Source organism: Petromyzon marinus, chromosome 54 (assembly GCF_048934315.1).
Source record: "Petromyzon marinus isolate PM22_M1 ecotype Great Lakes invasive population chromosome 54, UKy_Petmar_22M1.pri1.0, whole genome shotgun sequence".
Taxonomy (NCBI): domain Eukaryota; kingdom Metazoa; phylum Chordata; class Hyperoartia; order Petromyzontiformes; family Petromyzontidae; genus Petromyzon; species Petromyzon marinus.
The window spans coordinates 8,851,212-8,872,766 of record NC_133720.1 but is presented as its reverse complement, the minus strand read 5'-3'; the positions used below and the strand labels follow the sequence as shown (position 1 = coordinate 8,872,766).

The 21,555-nt window shown below is 55.9% G+C and overlaps 1 protein-coding gene across 1 annotated transcript in view; it reads left to right on the top strand.

Moving 5' to 3' along the window:
* The window catches only part of LOC116954068 (cadherin-7-like), a 70,225-nt gene that overhangs the window by 41,279 nt on the left and 7,391 nt on the right, over positions 1-21,555 (top strand). The window contains exons 4-6 of the mRNA XM_076052161.1: positions 9,166-9,460; positions 10,476-10,595; positions 16,887-17,054. Coding sequence (XP_075908276.1) covers positions 9,166-9,460; positions 10,476-10,595; positions 16,887-17,054 — 583 coding nt within the window. The remainder of the gene's footprint in view (positions 1-9,165; positions 9,461-10,475; positions 10,596-16,886; positions 17,055-21,555) is intronic.

Sequence of the window (21,555 nt, the reverse complement as noted above, 5' to 3'; positions counted from 1 at the left end):
TAAGTGACCACGTGAGGCTCTCCAAGGTGACCACGTGAGACTATCCGAGATGACCACGTGAGGATCTCCTAGGTGACCACGTGAGACTATCCTAGGTAACCACGTGAGGCTCTCCTCGGTGACCACGTGAGACTATCCGAGGTGACCACGTGAGGCTCTCCAAGGTGACCACCTGAGGCTGTCCTAGGTGACTACGTGAGGCTCTCCTAGGTGACCACGTGACATTCTCTTAGGTAACCACGTGAGGCTCTCCTCGGTGACCACTTGAGACTATCCGAGGTGACCACGTGAGGTTCTCCAAGGTGACCACGTGAGGCTGTCCTAGGTAACCACGTGAGGCTCTCCTCGGTGACCACGTGAGACTATCCGAGGTGACCACGTGAGGCTCTCCTAGGTGGCCACGTGAGACTCTCCAAGGTAACCACGTGAGGCTCTCCGAGGTGACCACGTGAGACTATCCGAGGTGACCACGTGAGGCTCTCCTAGGTGACCACGTGAGACTCTCCTAGGTGACAACGTGAGGCTCTCCAAGGTAACCACGTGAGGCTGTCCTAGGTGACCACGTGAGGCTCTCCAAGGTGACCACGTGAGGTTCTCCAAGGTGACCACGTGAGGCTGTCCTAGGTGACCACGTGAGACTATCCTAGGTAACCACGTGAGACTATCCTAGGTAACCACGTGAGGCTCTCCTCGGTGACCACGTGAGACTATCCGAGGTAACCACGTGAGGCTCTCCTCGGTGACCATGTGAGACTATCCGAGGTGACCACGTGAGGCTCTCCTAGGTGGCCACGTGAGGTTCTCCAAGGTGACCACGTGAGGCTGTCCTAGGTGACCACATGAGGCTGTCCTAGGTGACCACGTGAGGCTCTCCTAGGTGACCACGTGAGACTATCCGAGATGACCACGTGAGGATCTCCGAGGTGACCACATGAGACTATCCTAGGTAACCACGTGAGGCTCTCCTCAGTGACTACGTGAGGCTCTCCAAGGTGACCACGTGAGGCTCTCCTAGGTGACCACGTGAGGCTCTCCTAGGTGACCACGTGAGGCTCTCCTAGGTGACCACGTGAGGCTCTCCTAGGTGATCACGTGAGGCTCTCCTCGGTGACCACGTGAGGCTCTTCTAGGTGACCACGTGAGGCTCTCCTAGATGACCACGTGAGGCTCTCCTAGGTGACCACGTGAGGCTCTCCTAGGTGACCACGTGAGGCTCTCCTAGGTGACCACGTGAGGCTCTCCTAGGTGACCACGTGAGGCTGTCCTAGGTGACCACGTGAGACTATCCTAGGTGACCACGTGAGGCTCTCCAAGGTAACCACGTGAGGCTCTCCAAGGTAACCACGTGAGGCTGTCCTAGGTGACCACGTGAGACTATCCTAGGTGACCATGTGAGGCTCTCCTAGGTGACCACGTGAGGCTCTCCGAGATGAAAACGTGAGGATCTCCGAGGTGACCACGTGAGACTATCCTAGGTAACCACGTGAGGCTCTCCTCGGTGACTACGTGAGGCTCTCCAAGGTGACCACGTGAGGCTCTCCTAGGTGACCACGTGAGGCTCTCCTAGGTGACCACATGAGGCTCTCCTAGGTGACCACGTGAGGCTCTCCTAGGTGATCACGTGAGGCTCTCCTAGGTGACCACGTGAGGTTCTTGAAGGTGACCACGTGAGGCTCTCCTCGGTGACCACGTGAGGCTCTTCTAGGTGACCACGTGAGGCTCTCCTAGATGACCACGTGAGGCTCTCCTAGGTGACCACGTGAGGCTCTCCTAGGTGACCACGTGAGGCTCTCCTAGGTGACCACGTGAGGCTCTCCTAGGTGACCACGTGAGGCTGTCCTAGGTGACCACGTGAGACTATCCTAGGTGACCACGTGAGGCTCTCCAAGGTAACCACGTGAGGCTCTCCAAGGTAACCACGTGAGGCTGTCCTAGGTGACCACGTGAGACTATCCTAGGTGACCATGTGAGGCTCTCCTAGGTGACCACGTGAGGCTCTCCAAGGTGACCACGTGAGGCTCTCCAAGGTGACCACGTGAGGCTCTTGAAGGTGACCACCTGAGGCTGTCCTAGGTGACTACGTGAGGCTCTCCTAGGTGACCACGTTACACTATCTTAGGTGACCACGTGAGGCTCTCCTAGGTGACCACGTGAGGCTCTCCAGGTGACCACGTGAGGCTCTCCAAGGTGACCACGTGAGGCTCTTGAAGGTGACCACTTGAGGCTCTCCAAGGTGACCACGTGAGGCTCTCCTAGGTGACCACGTGACACTCTCTTAGGTGACCACGTGAGGCTCTCCTAGGTGACCCCGTGCAGTCTCAATCACTGGACACGTGAGGTTTTCCTGTTTGGACGTGAGGATTGGTCATCTCACCCAACCCGTGAGGCTGAATCGATCACCAGGAATCATCACGTCGGGTGGTGGAGGTTCTTGACGACACAAACGTGGCCAGATCATCATCACCATGTGGCATTCCTCACTCGACCTCCAGAACAAATTGAGAATCGCCAACAAAAATGTGCGTAACCTTTTATGCGAGAATAATATAATATTTATTCATAATACTGTATTTAATATTCTATATTTTATGACATTTATTTATATAATATTTACTTTGTTCGATCTCTGCGGTGAGGTCATCGCGTGCCCCATCACCCGCCCACCGTGACCCCCCCCCCACCTCCTTCACACTCGTTAAGTTGGCGCGATATCCACGCGACCCCCCCCCCCACCGTTATGGTCTCATCAAATATTGAGCGCGGTTATTATTGGCGCGGTTACTCAGCCGCTGGCGAGTGGAGGGGACAGAGATGGGAGAGACAGGGAGATATAGGGAGACAAGGAGAGACAGAGAGAGACAGGGGGAGACAGAGAGAGACAGGGGGAGAGACACGTGGAGACAGGAAGATAGAGGCACACCGCGGGGAGAGACAGAGGGAGACAGGGGGGAGACACGGGGAGACAGGGAGATAGAGGGAGACCACGGGGAGAGACAGAGAGAGACAGGGGGAGAGACAGGTGGAGACAGGGAGATAGAGGGACACCGCGGGGAGAGACAGAGAGAGACAGGAGAGAGACACGGGGAGACAGGGAGATAGAGCGACACCGCGGGGAGAGACAGAGGGAGACAGGGGGAGAGACACGTGGAGACAGGGAGATAGAGGGAGACCACGGGGAGAGACAGAGAGAGACAGGAGAGAGACACGGGGAGACAGGGAGATAGAGCGACACCGCGGGGAGAGACAGAGGGAGACAGGGTGGAGACACGGGGAGACAGGGAGATAGAGGGAGACCACGGGGAGAGACAGAGAGAGACAGGGGGAGAGACAGGTGGAGACAGGGAGATAGAGGGAGACCACGGGGAGAGACAGAGAGAGACAGGAGAGAGCCACGGGGAGACAGGGAGATAGAGCGACACCGCGGGGAGAGACAGAGGGAGACAGGGGGGAGACACGGGGAGACAGGAAGATAGAGGGAGACCACGGGGAGAGACAGAGAGACAGGGGGAGAGACACGGGGAGACGGGGAGATAGAGGGAGACCACGGGGAGAGACAGAGAGAGACAGGGAGAGACACGGGGAGACAGGGAGATAGAGGGAGACTGCGTGAGAGACGAGAGAGAGGGAGATTAAGCGTGAGGTACAGAGATAGAACGAGGTGTGAGGAGACCGGGAGGAACGAGAGACTGACTGAGACGAGGAGAGATGGGGGAGAAAGGGAGGCACGGGGAGACGAGGGGAGGTATGGAGATGGGGGAGACGGTAGGGGTGGAGGGAGACGGAGAGAGGCAGGGTGAGTATACGGAGGGGGTGGGAATGGAAACAGGGTGAGTGAATCAATGGTTGAGTGCGTGAATGGGCGAGTGATTTTGTGGAAGAGTTGGTAAGTGAATGGGTCGGTGAGTGGCTGAACGAGTGAGTGAGTGAACGTGTGAGCGAATAAGTGAAAGGTCGCAAGGCTGAGTGGGTGAGTGGTGGGTCAGCAGTGAGCGGTTAGGCCTGGTGAGAGGCTCGCAGGATTTGAGTGATGTTTGGCGAACTCACACAAAGCCAAGGTAGAGATCCCCCGTATAACCTCCAACAGACTGCTTGGACAAGTGCTGTTTGCGAGCAACTATGAAGGCCGGCACAGCACATGAGGGAGCGGGTGGCCAGCCCCACGCCCAGCCGCCTTTGTCTCCCTTAGTGGCAATGCTTACACCTCAGGGAGGCTCAGGACCGGTTCAGGAAATCCTCACTGGTGTTGGCCGTGAGTGGAAAATCGAACACTACCGCTCCCATAACTGACTCACACACACACTGACTCTGACTCACACACACCCAACAACAACAACCGCCATTCACCAATAAGTGGCGGTGACGTCACCACGACGCTTGTGCCAGGCCATGTGCACCTTGAGGCCACGTGAAGTGTCGAACGCCCGCGGGCAGGAGGTCACGGGGCAGACCCAGGTGCCACTGAGATAACTGTCTGGTGCACCACCTGTGCCCCCTACTGTGCCAATCTGCTGTGCTTTAGCCACCCGGCGCTCCGCTCGTTGTTGTGAGCGTCGCTCCTCCGCCCTCCGTTGTTGTTGGAGGGCGACTGCCTCCAACTGCCCAGTAGCGTCCTTCACGAGCCTACTCCACAGAGGCCGATCTTGACACCGCTGGTACCAGTCATCGGCAAGTCCACTCAGCTCCACGTCCTCCTGTACCACATCACTCCATCTCTTCTCTAGCCCGTGCCGCGCCCGTTCAGCCCCCTCGATCCGGCCGAACAAAAGCTGTTTCGGCATGCGGTGGCTGGGCATGCGGGCTACATGACCCAGCCATCGCAGCCTTGCCCGCCGGAGGAGCTCACCGATGGGACCTTGCCCAGATCTTTCAAGGATTTGTGAGCTCCTCACACAATCCAGTCTGGTTAAACCCAGGATGGATCGTAGGAAGTCCAGCTTTAATGTTTCAAACCGGCAAAGATGTTCCATTAGGGGGTTCACGTTTCGCAAGCGTAGAGAAGGGAGGGAATGACCGTGGCCGAGAAGACCTGAAGCTTAGTGCGGAGCGACAGACCAGGTAGCTTCCACACAGCGTTACGCAACTGATGAAAAGATATGGCCGCTCGACTGATTCGGAGTGAAACCTCTGCTGTTGAACTGGAGCCGGTCATGAGCACACTGCTCAGGTATGGGAAACTCTCCACTCTCTCCACAACTGCCCCATCACCGATTGGGAGTTGTGGGGGTGGAGTGTCCGATGGTACAAAATACCCAGGCAGGTGCTTAGTTTTGGTGGGGCTGATGGTAAAGCCCCATCTCTAAGTGGCATGCTCCAGTCTCAGCAGCAGCGTCTCCAACTCCTCCTCTGAATGAGCAGCTATTACCATATCATTGGCATACATAGCGTGGTGGAGCAATAGGGAGCCATCCCTTGACCGCACCCGGGCATCGATACGCCTCCCATTATATCTGTATCATATGGAGATTCCCCCGGTACAGCTATTGAAGGCTTCACGAACTACGTAGTCAAAATACATGTTAAATAATGTGGGAGCCAGAGGACATCCCTGTCGCACCCCAAGGTGTACAGGGAATGGCTCTGACTCCCGGCCACGTAGTTTTACCCGGGCCCGCTCACCATCATGAAAGTTCTTAATGATCGTGAGCAGAGCACGAAGAACAACCCAGAGCCCAGGCCTACTGATAGTATCATAGGCCTTGACCAGGTCAATAAAGCAGAGATGTAGGTCTTGCTGGAATTCCCTACACCTCTGCTGTAGCAGACGGACAGAAAATATAACATAGCGCAGCGCGCTAACCGCTACACTATCACTGACACACACACTGACTCACACACACTCTGACTCACACACACTCTGACTCACACACACTCTGATTCACACACACTCTGACTCACACACACTCTGACTGACACACATTCTGACTCACACACACTCGGACTCACACACACACACTGACTCACACACACTGACTCACACACACACTGACTCACACACACTCGGACTCACACACACTCGGACTCACACACACACACTGACTCACACACACTCTGACTCACACACACACTGACTCACACACACACTGACTCACACACACACTGACTCACTTGCTTCCCATGTGGGTAAAACCCGCTCCGACTCCGCGGGCTCAATTAAGATGCCTCGCTCGCCTTCCCTCCCTCCCTCCCTCCCCCCTCCCCTCCTCCCTCCCTCCCTCCCCCCTCCCCTCCTCCCTCCCTCCCCCCTCCCCCCCTCCCTCCCCCCTCCCCCCCTCCCTCCCCCCTCCCCCCTCCCCCCCTCCCTCCCTACCCCCTCCCCCCTCCCTCCCTACCCTCCCTCCCTACCCTCCCCTCCCCTCCCTCCCTACCCTCCCTCCCCTCCCTCCCTCCCTCCCTCCCTCCCTCCCTCCCTCCCCTCCCTCCCTCCCTCCTCCCCTCCCTCCCTCCCTCCCTCCTCCCTCCCTCCCTCCCTCCCTCCCTCCCTCCCTCCCTCCCTCCCTCCCTCCCCTCCCTCCCTCCCTCCCCTCCCTCCCTCCCTCCCCTCCCTCCCTCCCTCCCCTCCTCCCTTCCTCCCCTCCTCCCTCCCCTCCTCCCTCCCTCCCCTCCTCCCTCCCTCCCTCCCTCCCTCCCCTCCCTCCCTCCCTCACCGTCTCTTTCGTGGTGGTCCCACGCGGAGTGCCCGGCTCGTTAAGGCGGCGCAACCCGCTCGCTCAACCCCCCCCACCCCCGGGGACGAGGGAGGGGGGGTCCCAATTGGGGGTCCCAATTGGCCCCCTACGCCGCCTTAATTATTGATTGACCCGGGAGCTGCGAGTGACGGGGACGGTGTGCGGAGCGGCGGGTGGGTGGCTGAAGGTCATTTCCCCCCTCCCCCCGGTCTCTGACCCCCCCACCTGACCCCCCCACCTGACCCCCCCTCCCCCCAGTCCCTGACCCCCCCACATCCCCCCGCGTGCCCGGCTGGGTTAGCGATTAGATTCCCTCCCGCCTGCAGGGTTGGGTGGAGCCAGGATCGCCCACCACGTTGCGCTCATCGTCACGAACTTGCCAGCCGGGGCAGTCGTGCGCCAATCACAATTAACACAACAACAACAACAACACGCTCCGTGTCAACAACACTGCGACGTTTTGGGCAATGGCCCTTCTCCATGGCACATGTAGCTACTGGAAAACGGTCGCCTATTGCGTGTGTTGTGTGTGTGAATTAGTTTTACAGGCCGTGATCTTGACGAGCATGTTGGGGGGTGGGTAGGTGGTGGTGGAGCGGTGGGGCAGCGGTTAGCGCTTCGCTGCCACCGCCCCTCTCCATTGAAATAGTATGCTGACGAAGCTGCTGCTGATGATGCTGATGATGTTGCTGCTAATACTGATGAAGCTGATGCTGCTGATGAAGCTGGTGCTGGTGCTGCTAATGCAGCAGATGATGATGATGATGAATCTGGGGCTGATGAACCCGATGATGACGCTGCTGTTGATGAAGTTGGTGCTGGTAAAGCTGGTCCTGATGAAGCTAATGATGATGAAGCTGCTGTTGAAGTTGGTGCTGGTACAGCTGATGATGATGATGAAGCTGATGATGAAGAAGCTGATGATGATGATGACGCTGATGATGATGACGCTGCTGATGATGAAGCTGGTGCTGGTACAGCTGATGATGATGAAGCTGATGATGATGATGATGACGCTGCTGATTATGAAGCTGGTGCTGATAAAGCTGGCGCTGATGAAGCTGCTGATGATGAAGCTGCTGTTGATAAAGTTGGTGCTGGTACAGCTGTTGATGATGAAGCTGATGATGATGACGCTGATAATGATGATGACGCTGCCGATGATGAAGTTGGTGCTGGTACAGCTGTTGATGATGAAGCTGATGATGATGACGCTGATGATGATGACGCTGGTGCTGATGAAGCTGGCGCTGATGAAGCTGATGATGATGACGCTGCTGATGATGATGACGCTGCTGATGACGCTGCTGATGATGTTGACGCTGCTGATGATGAAGATGGTGTTGATGAAGTTGGTGCTGGTACAGCTGCTGATGATGATGACGCTGCTGATGATGAAGCTGATGATGATGAAGCTGATAATGATGAAGCTGATGATGATGAAGATGGTGTTGATTAAGTTGGTGCTGGTACAGCTGCTGCTGATGACGCTGCTGCTGCTGACGATGATTGTTTGAACGGCGCTCCAGGCAGCCCTGAACGATTCCCCACAAAGAGCGATGTTAACCAAGAGACTCTGGAGAGGGGGTGGGGTCGATTATAATTAATGAACAACGATTGCAGCCACGGTGGGGGGGGGGGGGGTGGAATTAGGGGGGAGGGGCAGGCGACACAATTAAAGCATTCTCTCATGCCCGCCCACCACTCAATGCTGTCAATCATCACCGCCAATCAATGGCGAGGTAGATTAGCGGGTGAAGAACCGAGGAGCGGTGGCGCAGTGCTTAGCGCGCCGACAACTGTGAAACCCTGGGGGTAGCCCGCTCACGGCTCACACACTACACTACTTATTTTGTAACTACTATTTTTTTTTAACCCGCTCACGGCTCACACACTACACTACTTATTTTGTAACTACTATTTTTTGTTTAACCCGCTCACGGCTCACACACCACCATCATCACTACTATCACCATCATCATCACTACCATAACCACCATCATCACTATCATCACCACCATCATCACCATCATCATCACTATCATCATCACCACCACCACCACCCATCACCACCCAACCCAAGTCACCAACAAAACATTCCCGTGGTCCAATAATAGGGTTTTTCCCCTTTTTTCTGGCAACAAAACTGAAACCTTTTTACAAGGATTCATGTCTGCATTAACCACAATACCTGCAGTCAAAATGCAAACAAAAACATTATGATAATATATACATTGTCCTGGAAACTGATTGGTCCACACCAAGGGATGGCTTTCTTTGGAGCCTCGACCCAACAGAGGACGCCAAAAAGGCGTCACACAGCTCAAAGACAATGCACTATCAAAGTAATGAGGGCTCGGGGTGAGCATCATTCCCGTGGTCCGTTGAACTCTGCTGTTGGTGGTTAAACCGACAACCCTTGAGCGCTCATCCCCCCCCCACCTCCCTCCCTCCCTCCCTCCCGTCCTGCCCCCTCCCGCTCCCGGTCTCCTCCTCTCAGCTCTACTCGGACCTGGACCACCAGGACGGCTCTGTGAGGTACGTGCTGAGCGGCGAGGGTGCGGGCAGCACCTTCCTCATCGACGAGTACACGGGCGACATCCGCGTGTCAGGCCGCGTGGACCGCGAGCACAAGGCGCAGTACACCCTCGTGGCACAGGCGCTCGACCGCCTGACGGGCACGCCGCTCGAGCCCCGCTCCGAGTTCATCATCAAGGTCCAGGACATCAACGACAACGAGCCGCGCTTCCCCGACGCTCCCTACAGGGCCGTGGTGCCCGAGATGGCCGACGTGGGTACGTGGAGCGCACGTGTTGGCACGCGAGAGGTGTGGGCGGTGGTGGGGAGGGTGGGCGGGGGGGGGGGAGAGGGAGAGAGAGGTGGCAGAGAGAGAGAGAGGTGGGAGAGAAATGAGAGAGAGATGGGGAGAGATGGGTGAAGGATAAGGGAGAGGTGGGGGAGATGGGAGAGATGGGAAATGTAGGTGACAGGTGGGAGAGAGATAGAGAGAGATGGGGAGAGATGGGGGAGAGGTGGGGTAGAGGTGGGGAGAGATGGGGGAGAGGTGGGAGAAGCGTAATAGATGGGAGAAGTGGCGGACAGATAGAAGACAGGTGGCAGATTAATTGGAGATAAATGGGGTGAGAGATGGGAGAGAGATGCGGGAAAGATGGGGAAGACGGGAGAGAGATGATAGAGGTCAGGGAGAGATGGGGGAGAGGCGGGGGAGAGATGGGAGAGAGTTGGAAGAGATCACACAGAGAGAGATATTGGTTAAAGGCGCAGCTCTGCAATGTCTGACGCACGCCACTGCTGGTGCAGCAGGCTGCACTCAAGGCCGCCCCTCTGGAGAGTGTGCACGTGTGTGGGGAGCGGAGATGCAGCGGTTAGCGCAACCCGGCGACACCAACATCGCTTCGCGGCCGCGGCCGACATCAGTGATAGCGAACATCTGAACCGGTCCTGGCCCTCCCTTAGGACTGCTCAGTCTTAATGTACACCTGGTGGGCTATCCGTGGGCGTGTGGGTTTATTAGGCTGCGTGCACCCAGGGCCGGATTGAGATTGTGTTGGCCCCGGGGATACAGGCGCTGTGAGGCCCCCAGTAATGTTTCCAAAAGAAAAAGAAAGTTAAAGAAAAACAAAATGTATTTTTACAAGGTGAACAACAAATGAAATTCACAAGTGAACTAGCTTTTCACTTAATGTCTGGAGGCCCTCCAGCTTGCGGAGGCCGCTGGGCTGCAGCCTCTGAAGCCCCTACGCCTTGATCCGGCCCTCTGTGCCCTGTCCCCTCCCCCCGCCCCCGCAGGCACCTCCGTGATCCGCGTGTCGGCGAGCGACGCGGACGACCCCGCGTACGGGAACAGCGCGAAGCTCGTGTACAGCATGCGCGAGGGACAGCCACACTTCTCCATTGATGCCAAAACAGGTGCCACCACCAGCACCAGCAGTAGCACCACCACCACTACCACCAGCAGTAGCACCACCACCACAACTACCACCAGCAGCAGCACCACCACCACTACCACCACTACCACCACCAGCAGCAGCACCACCACCACAACTACCACCAGCACCACCACCACTACCACCAGCAGCAGCACCACCACCACAACTGCCACCAGCAGCAGCACCACCACCACCACTACCACCAGCAGTAGCACCACCACCAGAACTACCACCAGCACCACCACAACTACCACCAGCAGCAGCACCACCACCACCACCACCACTACCACCAGCAGAACTACTACCACCAGCAGCACCACAGCCAGCACCACAACTACCACCAGCAGTAGCACCACCACCACCGCAACTACCACCAGCAGTAGCACCACCACCACAACTACCACCAGCAGTAGCACCACCACCACAACTACCACCAGCAGCAGCAGCACCACCACCACAACTACCACCAGCAGTAGCACCACCACCACCACCACAACTACCACCAGCAGTAGCACCACCACAACTACCACCAGCACCACCACAACTACCACCACCAGCACCACCACAATTACCACCAGCAATAGCACCACAACTACCACCAGCACCACCACAACTACCACCTAGCACCACCACCACCACAACTACCACTACCAGCACCACCAGCAACAGCAGTAGCACCACCACCACCACCACTACCACCAGCAGTAGCACCACCACCACAACTACCAGCAGCAGCAGCACCACCACCACAACTACCACCAGCAGTAGCACCACCACCACAACTACCACCAGCACCACCACAACTACCAGCAGCAGCAGCACCACCACCACTACCACCAGCAGCACCACCACAGCCAGCACCACATCTACCACCAGCAGTAGCACCACCACCACAACTACCACCAGCAGTAGCACCACCACCACAACTACCACCAGCACCACCACCACCACCACAACCACCACCAGCAGTAGCACCACCACCACAACTGCCACCAGCAGCACCACAGCCAGCACCACAACTACCACCAGCAACAGGACCACCACCACAACTATCACCAGCAGTAGCACCACCACCACAACTACCACCAGCAGCACCACCACCACAACTACCACCAGCAGCACCACCACCACAACTACCACCAGCAGTAGCACCACCACCACCAGCAGCACCACAGCCACCACCACAACTACCACCAGCAGTAGCACCACCACCACAACTACCAGCAGCAGCAGCACCACCACCACAACTACCACCAGCAGTAGCACCACCACCACAACTACCACCAGCACCACCACAACTACCAGCAGCAGCAGCACCACCACCACTACCACCAGCAGCACCACCACAGCCAGCACCACATCTACCACCAGCAGTAGCACCACCACCACCACAACTACCACCAGCAGTAGCACCACCACCACAACTACCACCAGCACCACCACCACCACCACAACCACCACCAGCAGTAGCACCACCACCACAACTGCCACCGGCAGCACCACAGCCAGCACCACAACTACCACCAGCAACAGGACCACCACCACAACTATCACCAGCAGTAGCACCACCACCACAACTACCACCAGCAGCACCACCACCACAACTACCACCAGCAGCACCACCACCACAACTACCACCAGCAGCACCACAGCCAGCACCACAACTACCACCAGCAGCAGCACCACCACCACAACTACCACCAGCAGCAGCACCACCACCACAACTACCACCAGCAGTAGCACCACCACCACAACTACCACCAGCAGTAGCACCACCACCACAACTACCACCAGCAGCAGCAGCAGCACCACCACAACTACCACCAGTACCACCACAGCCAGGCACCACAACCACCACCAGAGGTATCTGTCTCCATCCCTGTCACTTCTCCATGCCCCTGTACTGTGATGGGTCTCTGTCGATTGATTGATTGACCACCACCGATCACCACACCGATTAAACCATCATTACCACCGCTACAACCAACACTGCACCACAACATCACCACATCGATGCAACCGCAACTACCATAACCATCACCACACCGTTACAATCAGAATCACAACCACCATAACCATCACCACGCTGATACAACTACACCCACCACCACCACCACCAGCCAGAGGAGGCCAGCTGGCTTATGGGCTGTAAAATAACCCTCGGAGGATTTACGCCGGTGGGCGGAATTGGGGACGCAGGAGGCGTCTGCTGCCCAGTCGCTTGTTAGAATAATAATAATATTATAATGAATAATACACTCATAATAAACAATAATACACTTATAATACACTTAGAAGAAATAATAATACACGTAAAAATAATAAATTATTTTTAATAGTTATGATTCTGTTTGAACCGGGGAGGAGGGCGCCCAGGCGGTGGGGTGCGTTGCCGCTCTGGGGGGGGGGCAGAGAGAGGAGCCCCCCTCAATTTGTAATTTTGGGGGGCTCGCTGACCCCCCCCCTCCCTCTGAGCCATCGGCTTCCTTGGGGGGGGGGGGGTGGTCACGTGACCGACCAGCCGGATTCACGGCACGAGTCCATCATTCTCTCTCCCTCTCTCCCATTCTCTCTCCTATTCCACCTCTTTCTCTTACTCCGTCTCCCTGTCTCATCCTCTCTCTCATCCTCTCCCCTTCTCTCCCTCTATCTCCTGCTCTCTCTCTCTCGCCCTCTCTCCCTCCTGCGTCCAACTACCCCAGAGTGAGTGAGCCGGCGAGTGAGTGGGCGGGCGTGTGGGTGGGTTGGTTGAGAGTCGGGTGGTAGATGGTTTCACGACACAGACTGGGCTAAAATCGTTTCGTGGTCTATACCCAGAGCTCAATCGCGAAAATTGTAAATTCACTCGTCACGTCACTCCGACCAACTCCTACCCCAGCATCCCACGAGCCCCCCACCCTGCACTCACCCCCTGTGCTCCCCCGTGTTCAGTGCTGCCCCTCAGTCCGTAATGAGTTACCGGAAGGGGGGTGCGCTGAGTAACGTGGCCCTGGGGGGACGTGCGGTTTGAGGGGGGGGGGAGGTTGCAGGGAGGAAGGGGGAGGGGAGGATGGGGGGGGACAGAGGGAGAGATTGAGAAGGGAGACAGGGGGAGAGAGGTAGCAGAGAGAGAGACGGGGAAGAGCAGGAGATGAGACTGCGAGTAATGCGCGTGGGTGTTTCCTGTAAACTATAAACACCACACGTACTCCACACACACACACACCACACGTACTCCACACACACACACACACCACACGTACTCCACACACACACACACCACGTACTCCACACACACACACCACACGTACTCCACACACACACACACCACACGTACTCCACACACACACACACACCACACGTACTCCACACACACACACACACCACACGTACTCCACACACACACACCACACGTACTCCACACACACACACACCACACGTACTCCACACACACACACACCACACGTACTCCACACACACACACACCACACGTACTCCACACACACACACACCACACGTACTCCACACACACACACACCACACGTACTCCACACACACACACACACCACACGTACTCCACACACACACACACCACGTACTCCACACACACACACCACACGTACTCCACACACACACACACCACACGTACTCCACACACACACACACACCACACGTACTCCACACACACACACACACCACACGTACTCCACACACACACACCACACGTACTCCACACACACACACACCACACGTACTCCACACACACACACACCACACGTACTCCACACACACACACACCACACGTACTCCACACACACACACACCACACGTACTCCACACACACACACACCACGTACTCCACACACACACACACACCACACGTACTCCACACACACACACACCACGTACTCCACACACACACCACACGTACTCCACACACACACACACCACACGTACTCCACACACACACACCACGTACTCCACACACACACACACACCACGTACTCCACACACACACACCACACGTACTCCACACACACACACACACCACGTACTCCACACACACACACCACGTACTCCACACACACACACACACCACGTACTCCACACACACACACCACACGTACTCCACACACACACACCACGTACTCCACACACACACACACACCACGTACTCCACACACACACACCACACGTACTCCACACACACACACCACGTACTCCACACACACACACACACCACGTACTCCACACACACACACCACACGTACTCCACACACACACACACCACACGTACTCCACACACACACACACCACACGTACTCCACACACACACACACCACACGTACTCCACACACGCACACACCACACGTACTCCACACACACACACCACACGTACTCCACACACACACACACCACACGTACTCCACACACACACACACACCACACGTACTCCACACACACACACACCACACGTACTCCACACACGCACACACCACACGTACTCCACACACACACACCACACGTACTCCACACACGCACACACCACACGTACTCCACACACACACACACCACACGTACTCCACACACACACACACCACACGTACTCCACACACACACACACCACACGTACTCCACACACACACACACCACACGTACTCCACACACACACACACCACACGTACTCCACACACACACACACACCACGTACTCCACACACACACCACACGTACTCCACACACACACACCACACGTACTCCACACACACACACCACACGTACTCCACACACACACACACACACCACGTACTCCACACACACACACACCACACGTACTCCACACACACACCACGTACTCCACACACACACACACACCACACGTACTCCACACACACACACACCACACATACTCCACACACACACACCACGTACTCCACACACACACACACCACACATACTCCACACACACACACCACGTACTCCACACACACACACCACACGTACTCCACACACACACACCACGTACTCCACACACACACACACCACACGTACTCCACACACACACCACACGTACTCCACACACACACACACACCCCACACGTACTCCACACACACACATACCACACGTACTCCACACACACACCACACATACTCCACACACACACCACACATACTCCACACACACACACCACACATACTCCACACACACACCACACGTACTCCACACACACACCACACGTACTCTACACACACACCACACGTACTCCACACACACCACACGTACTACACACACACCACACGTACTCCACACACACACACCACACATACTCCACACACACACCACACGTACTCCACACACACACACCACACGTACTCCACACATACACACCACACGTACTCCACACACACACCACACGTACTCCACACACACACACACCACGTACTCCACACACACACCACACGTACTCCACACACACACACCACGTACTCCACACACACACCACACGTATTCCACACACACACCACACGTACTCCACACACACACACCACACGTACTCCACACACACACACACACGTACTCCACACACACACACCACACGTACTCCACACACACACCACACGTACTCCACACACACACCACACATACTCCACACACACACACACCACACGTACTCCACACACACACCACACGTACTCCACACACACACACCACACGTACTCCACACACACACACACCACACGTACTCCACACACACACACCACACGTACTCCACACACACACCACACGTACTCCACACACACACACACCACACGTACTCCACACACACACCACACGTACTCCACACACACACCACACGTACTCCACACACACACACACCACACGTACTCCACACACACACCACACGTACTCCACACACATACACACAACACACGTACTCCACACACACACCACACATACTCCACACACACACCACACGTACTCCACACACACACCACACGTACTCCACACACACACACACACCACACGTACTCCACACACACACACACACCCTCACCCCCTCCTCACCCTCACACTCTCACCCTCACCCCCTCCTCACCCTCACCCTCTCCTCACCCTCCCACGTCCCGTCACCAACTCCGCCTGCCGTGACTGCCAACTCCCCTCCTCATTTTCCTCCCTCACCCGCACCTACCCCCACCCCCACCCTCCCTCCATTTAAAGAGTCAACGCTATGGATCCATTGAATATTTGATCGTGACTTTTACCCCCCGCACCCATCTCGCCCCCCCAGGCGTGATCCGCACGGCGCTGCCCAACATGGACCGCGAGGTGCGCGACTCCTACAAGCTCGTGGTGGAGGCCAAGGACATGGCCGGGCAGCGCGGGGGCCTCACCGGCACGGCCACCGTCAGCGTCTCCTTGGGGGACATCAACGACAACCCCCCGAGATTCACCAGGAGTGAGCACGCGCACCCACATACACGCACTGTCAACCCATCCGGTTTACCCCGTATTCTTGTACAGGGAAATTGAGTTTTCAGATCCATACGGCGTACAGCCGTTTCAATACGGAAAAAAAAAATGTTTGCCTTTGTTTGTGTTTCTCCCTTGTGATGGGACGTTGTAGAATGAACGTTGAGATTTATAAGGGCACGGGGTGACCAATAAGGTCTGGCACTGAAAAGGGGTTGACAGGTATGGTACACACAAACACAAAGACAAAGATCCCCCATATAACGTTAACAGACTGTTGGGGCAAGTGCTGTTTAGCGAGCACCTACGAAGGCCGGCATAGCACACAAGGGGGTGGGTGGCTATCACCTCGCCTGGCCGTCTTTGTCTCCCTAGTGGCGATGTTTACATACTGTAGTAGGTACTCATTTCAGGCTTAATCGACTGTACACACACACGTATTCACACACACCCACAAAGACACAACAACCGCCATTCGCCACTAAGTTGTGGTGACATTACCGCAATGCTTGTGCCAGGCTATGTGCACGTTGAGGCCAGCTGAAGTATCAAACGCCCGCTAGTAGGAGGTCCTGGGGCAGACCCAGGTGTCATGGGTCGACTGAATGAGATTATGGGCGATTCATCACCTGTGCCCCCTACTTTGCTAACTTGCTGTATTTTAGCCGCTCGGCACTCCGCTCGTTTTTGTGAGCATCGCTCCTCCGCCCTCCGTTGTTGTTGGAGGTCGACTGCCTCAAACTGCCAAGCAGCGGCGTCCTTCACGAGCCTCCTCCATAGTGGCCGATCTTGACACAGCTGGTACCAGTCATTGGCAAGTCCACTCAACTCCACATCCTCTTGTAACACATCACTCCATCTCTTCTCTAGCCCATGCCATGCCCAATTAGCCCCTTGGATCCAGCTGTTTAGGCATGCGGTGGCTGAGCATGCGGGCGACATGAACCAGCCAATGCAGCCTTGCCTGCCGGAGGAGCTCACCAATGAGACTTTGTCAAGATCTTTCAAGGATATGTGAGCTCCTCACGCAATCCAGCCTCGTTAAACCCAGGATGGATCGTAGGCAGGCCAGCCTAAATGTTTCTAACTGGCAAAGATCTTCCGTTAGGGGGGTCCACGTTTCATAAAGAAGGGAGGGAATGACTGTGTCCAAGAAGACCCGAGGCTTCGTGCAGAGTGACAGAGCAGGTAGATTCCACACAGCGTTACGCAACTGATGAAAAGATAATGCCGCTCGACTTATTCGGAGTGAGACCTCTGCTGTCACACCGGAGCCGATCATGAGCACACTGCCCAGGTATGGGACACTCTGCACTCTCTCCATAACTGCCCTATCACCAATTGGCAGTTGTGGGGGTGGAGTGTCCAATGGTACAAAATACCCATGCAGGTCCTTAGTTTTGGTGGGGCTGATGGTAAGTCCCCACCTCTTAGTAGCAAGCTACAGGTTTAGCAGCAGCGCCTCCAACTCCTCTTCAGAGTGAGCAGCAATTACCAGATCATCGGCATACATAACATGGTTGAGCAATAGGGAGCCATCCAATCTAGATTTGAAGTTTCCGTGACTGCACCCGTGCATCGATCAGCCTCCCAGTGTATCTGTACCAGATGGAAATTCCTCCGGTACAGCTATTGAAGGCTTCACGAACTACGTGGTCGAAATAGATGTTAAATAATGTGGGAGCCAGAGGACATCCCTGTCGCACCCCAAGGTGAACAGGGAATGGCTCCGACTCCCGGCCACGTAGTTTTACCTGGGCCCGCTTACCATCATGAACATCGTTAATGATCATGAGCAGCAGGTCAGGGACTCCGAAAGCACGAAGAACAACCCAGAGCCCAGGCCTACTGATGGTATCGTAGGCCTTGACCAGGTCAATAAAGTAGAGATGTAGGTCTTGTTGAAATTCTCTATACCTCTGCTGTAGCAGACGGACAGAAATATGGCATCTGTGCAGGACCGCCCTTTCCTGAAACCACATTGGGGCTCTACATGCCTCTCCTCAGCGTGCCTGGCAAGACAATGTTGAATTATCCTTTCCAGGACCTTTCCCGACACACTGAGGAGTGAGATGCCCCTTGTAGTTGTTACAATCTGTGCGGTCCGCCTTCTTAAAGAGGGGGACCACCAGGGCATCCTTCCAATCCTGCAGAACCCATCCAGTGGTCCAGACTGTTGTTATGATGTGATGTAGGGCAGTCTGTGCACAAACGCCACCCTTCCTCAGCATTTCGCTTGGGAAATCATCTATGCCCGGTGCCTTTCCTGGTCTTAGGCTCTGGATCGCCCTCAGTACTTCCTCAACAGATGGCACCTCAACCAGCCATTCACAGGGTGTGATTTCTTCTTCCCATAATTGAGGAACCATAGCATCAGCAGGGTCATCCCCACTTTGTCCCACAATGTTTTCCAGGCTGAGGGATTTCCTCTCCCCCAGGACCTCACAGAAATGTTCAGCAAATCTGCAAACCTGTTCCTGGGGGTCGAAGATTGGATCACCGTTCTTTTCCCTAATGATGGTAATAGATGTGGTGCTGCAGGTTACTTTTTTAATGGAGGTAAAAAGCGATTTGTGATCGCAGGCCATTGAGGCAGACTCCATCTTCTCAGCAACCCGCGACCACCGACCATCCTTGCAGCGCCTCACGGCTCTCCGAATCTCTGATTGAAGGCAGTGGTAAGCCTCCTCATTCTCTGATGTGGGATGCTGTAAATGATGAGTGCGTCTGTCGCTTTTTCTCAGCCAACGTGAACACCTCCTTTGTCAGCCAGGGTCTCCGGGGAGGTCTGGTCCACGTACCCAAAGCAGCCATTGCAGCTGCATAAGACACAGTCCTAAACCTCGCCCATTTCCCCTCGACATCAGGAGGAGTGGGGGACGATGCCAACCCCAGCCACAAGCGATGATGAAATTCTCGCTTTCTACTTTCATCAGCTAGCTGAGACCATGCCACTATGGGTTTGAATGGGGTCCTGGAAGAATGGCAGGCGCATCTACAGATGACAAGTCGATGGTCAGTGGGCAGATCAGCTCCACGGTAGGTCCTGGTGTCAAGGACATGGGCCCGCATCCGCTATTCCGTCACTATGTAGTCCAGCAGATGTTCTTGCTTGGACCCGGCATACATCCATGATATTGTGTGGAAGCGCCGATGCCAGAACAGCGTGTTGGTAATTACAAGCCCATGGGCTGCACAAAAATCTAGCAGCCTCCTACCGTTGTTTTTCAGCTGATCTGGCCCATGCCTTCCAATCACTCCAGACCAGGTGCTAGCATCGTGACCAACTCGGGCATTGAAGTCACCCAACAAGATGACTCTATCCCGAGGGGCCACTTTAGCCAGCACCTGTAACAGGAGGTCATAGAAGGCATCTGACTCATCAACCTTGCCTGCATCCCTCCACGGATGTTCGTCTTCAGTGGGGGCATAAGTAACCACGACCACCACTCCTCACCTCTGGTTGATGGGAAGGCGAGCCCAAAGTAGTCTGGGGCTTACAGCTCACCGCCATGCTCCCATGCCGCATTCATTCTTTTGTTGAGAAGAAGAGCCACTCCCTGTTGTTTGGTTGTTTCCTGCCCCGAGTAGTGGACCGTCCACACCTCTTGGTTGAATGGAGCCAGAGGCGGTCCGGTCCACCGGACCCCCTGAATACTACAGAGATCCAGGCGGTACCGGTCCAGCTCCCGACAGAACAGTGGCAGGCTCTCTGCCGCAGTGAGCGTTCGAACATTCCACGTGGCCATCCCTAGAGGCGTTTTATTGATTCTGGAGGAGCCCCGAGGGTAAGTATTCAGTCTCCTGGCTCCGCCAAATGGGGTTTGGCCAGGAGACGTCATGGACGTCTCATCAGCAGCAGCGGCATAGCCAGACTGGCTTGCCTGCTTACTGAGCCAATGCGGCTGCCCGATGTTGTTTGAGGCCAGGTCCCAAATAACTGGACCTCTGTGAAGAAGAGCTTTATAGCTTATCGGATTCCTCCAGTAAAAATATTCTGACAGATCTGGATTCCAGCAAATACGTTGCACATACACTGTACATACAAGCGGTTGTACTTAGCCTACTCCATACTGGCCGGTACCGCTGGGAAGAGGTGGGAGTGCCCACACCGCCCCTACTGCCAGCAGAGGCGGTGGAGTGCCGTTTTCAGAGAACGCTTGCCAATTGGTTCAACCGCCACGTGCCAGGAGACGGACATACAGGGCGACCGGCCACGTGGCCCCAAAGGGGGTGCAGGCGCCTCGTGAGAAGGCGTCTCCAGACTCGGCGAGGCTCTCGCGGCGTCTGCGATGGTGACGACACAGGGAGGGAGTGGGAGAGGGGGGACGAGGGGAGGGGCCTGGCGCTAGAACCCCAGTCTGCCTCCCCTCGCCCCTCCCCGTGATAATCACGCTCGCACTACCCTGCGTCACTCGCACTTCACTTTAACTCCCTCCCTCTCTCCCCCGTCTCCCTCCACTCTCCCCATCTCCTTCCCTCTCTCC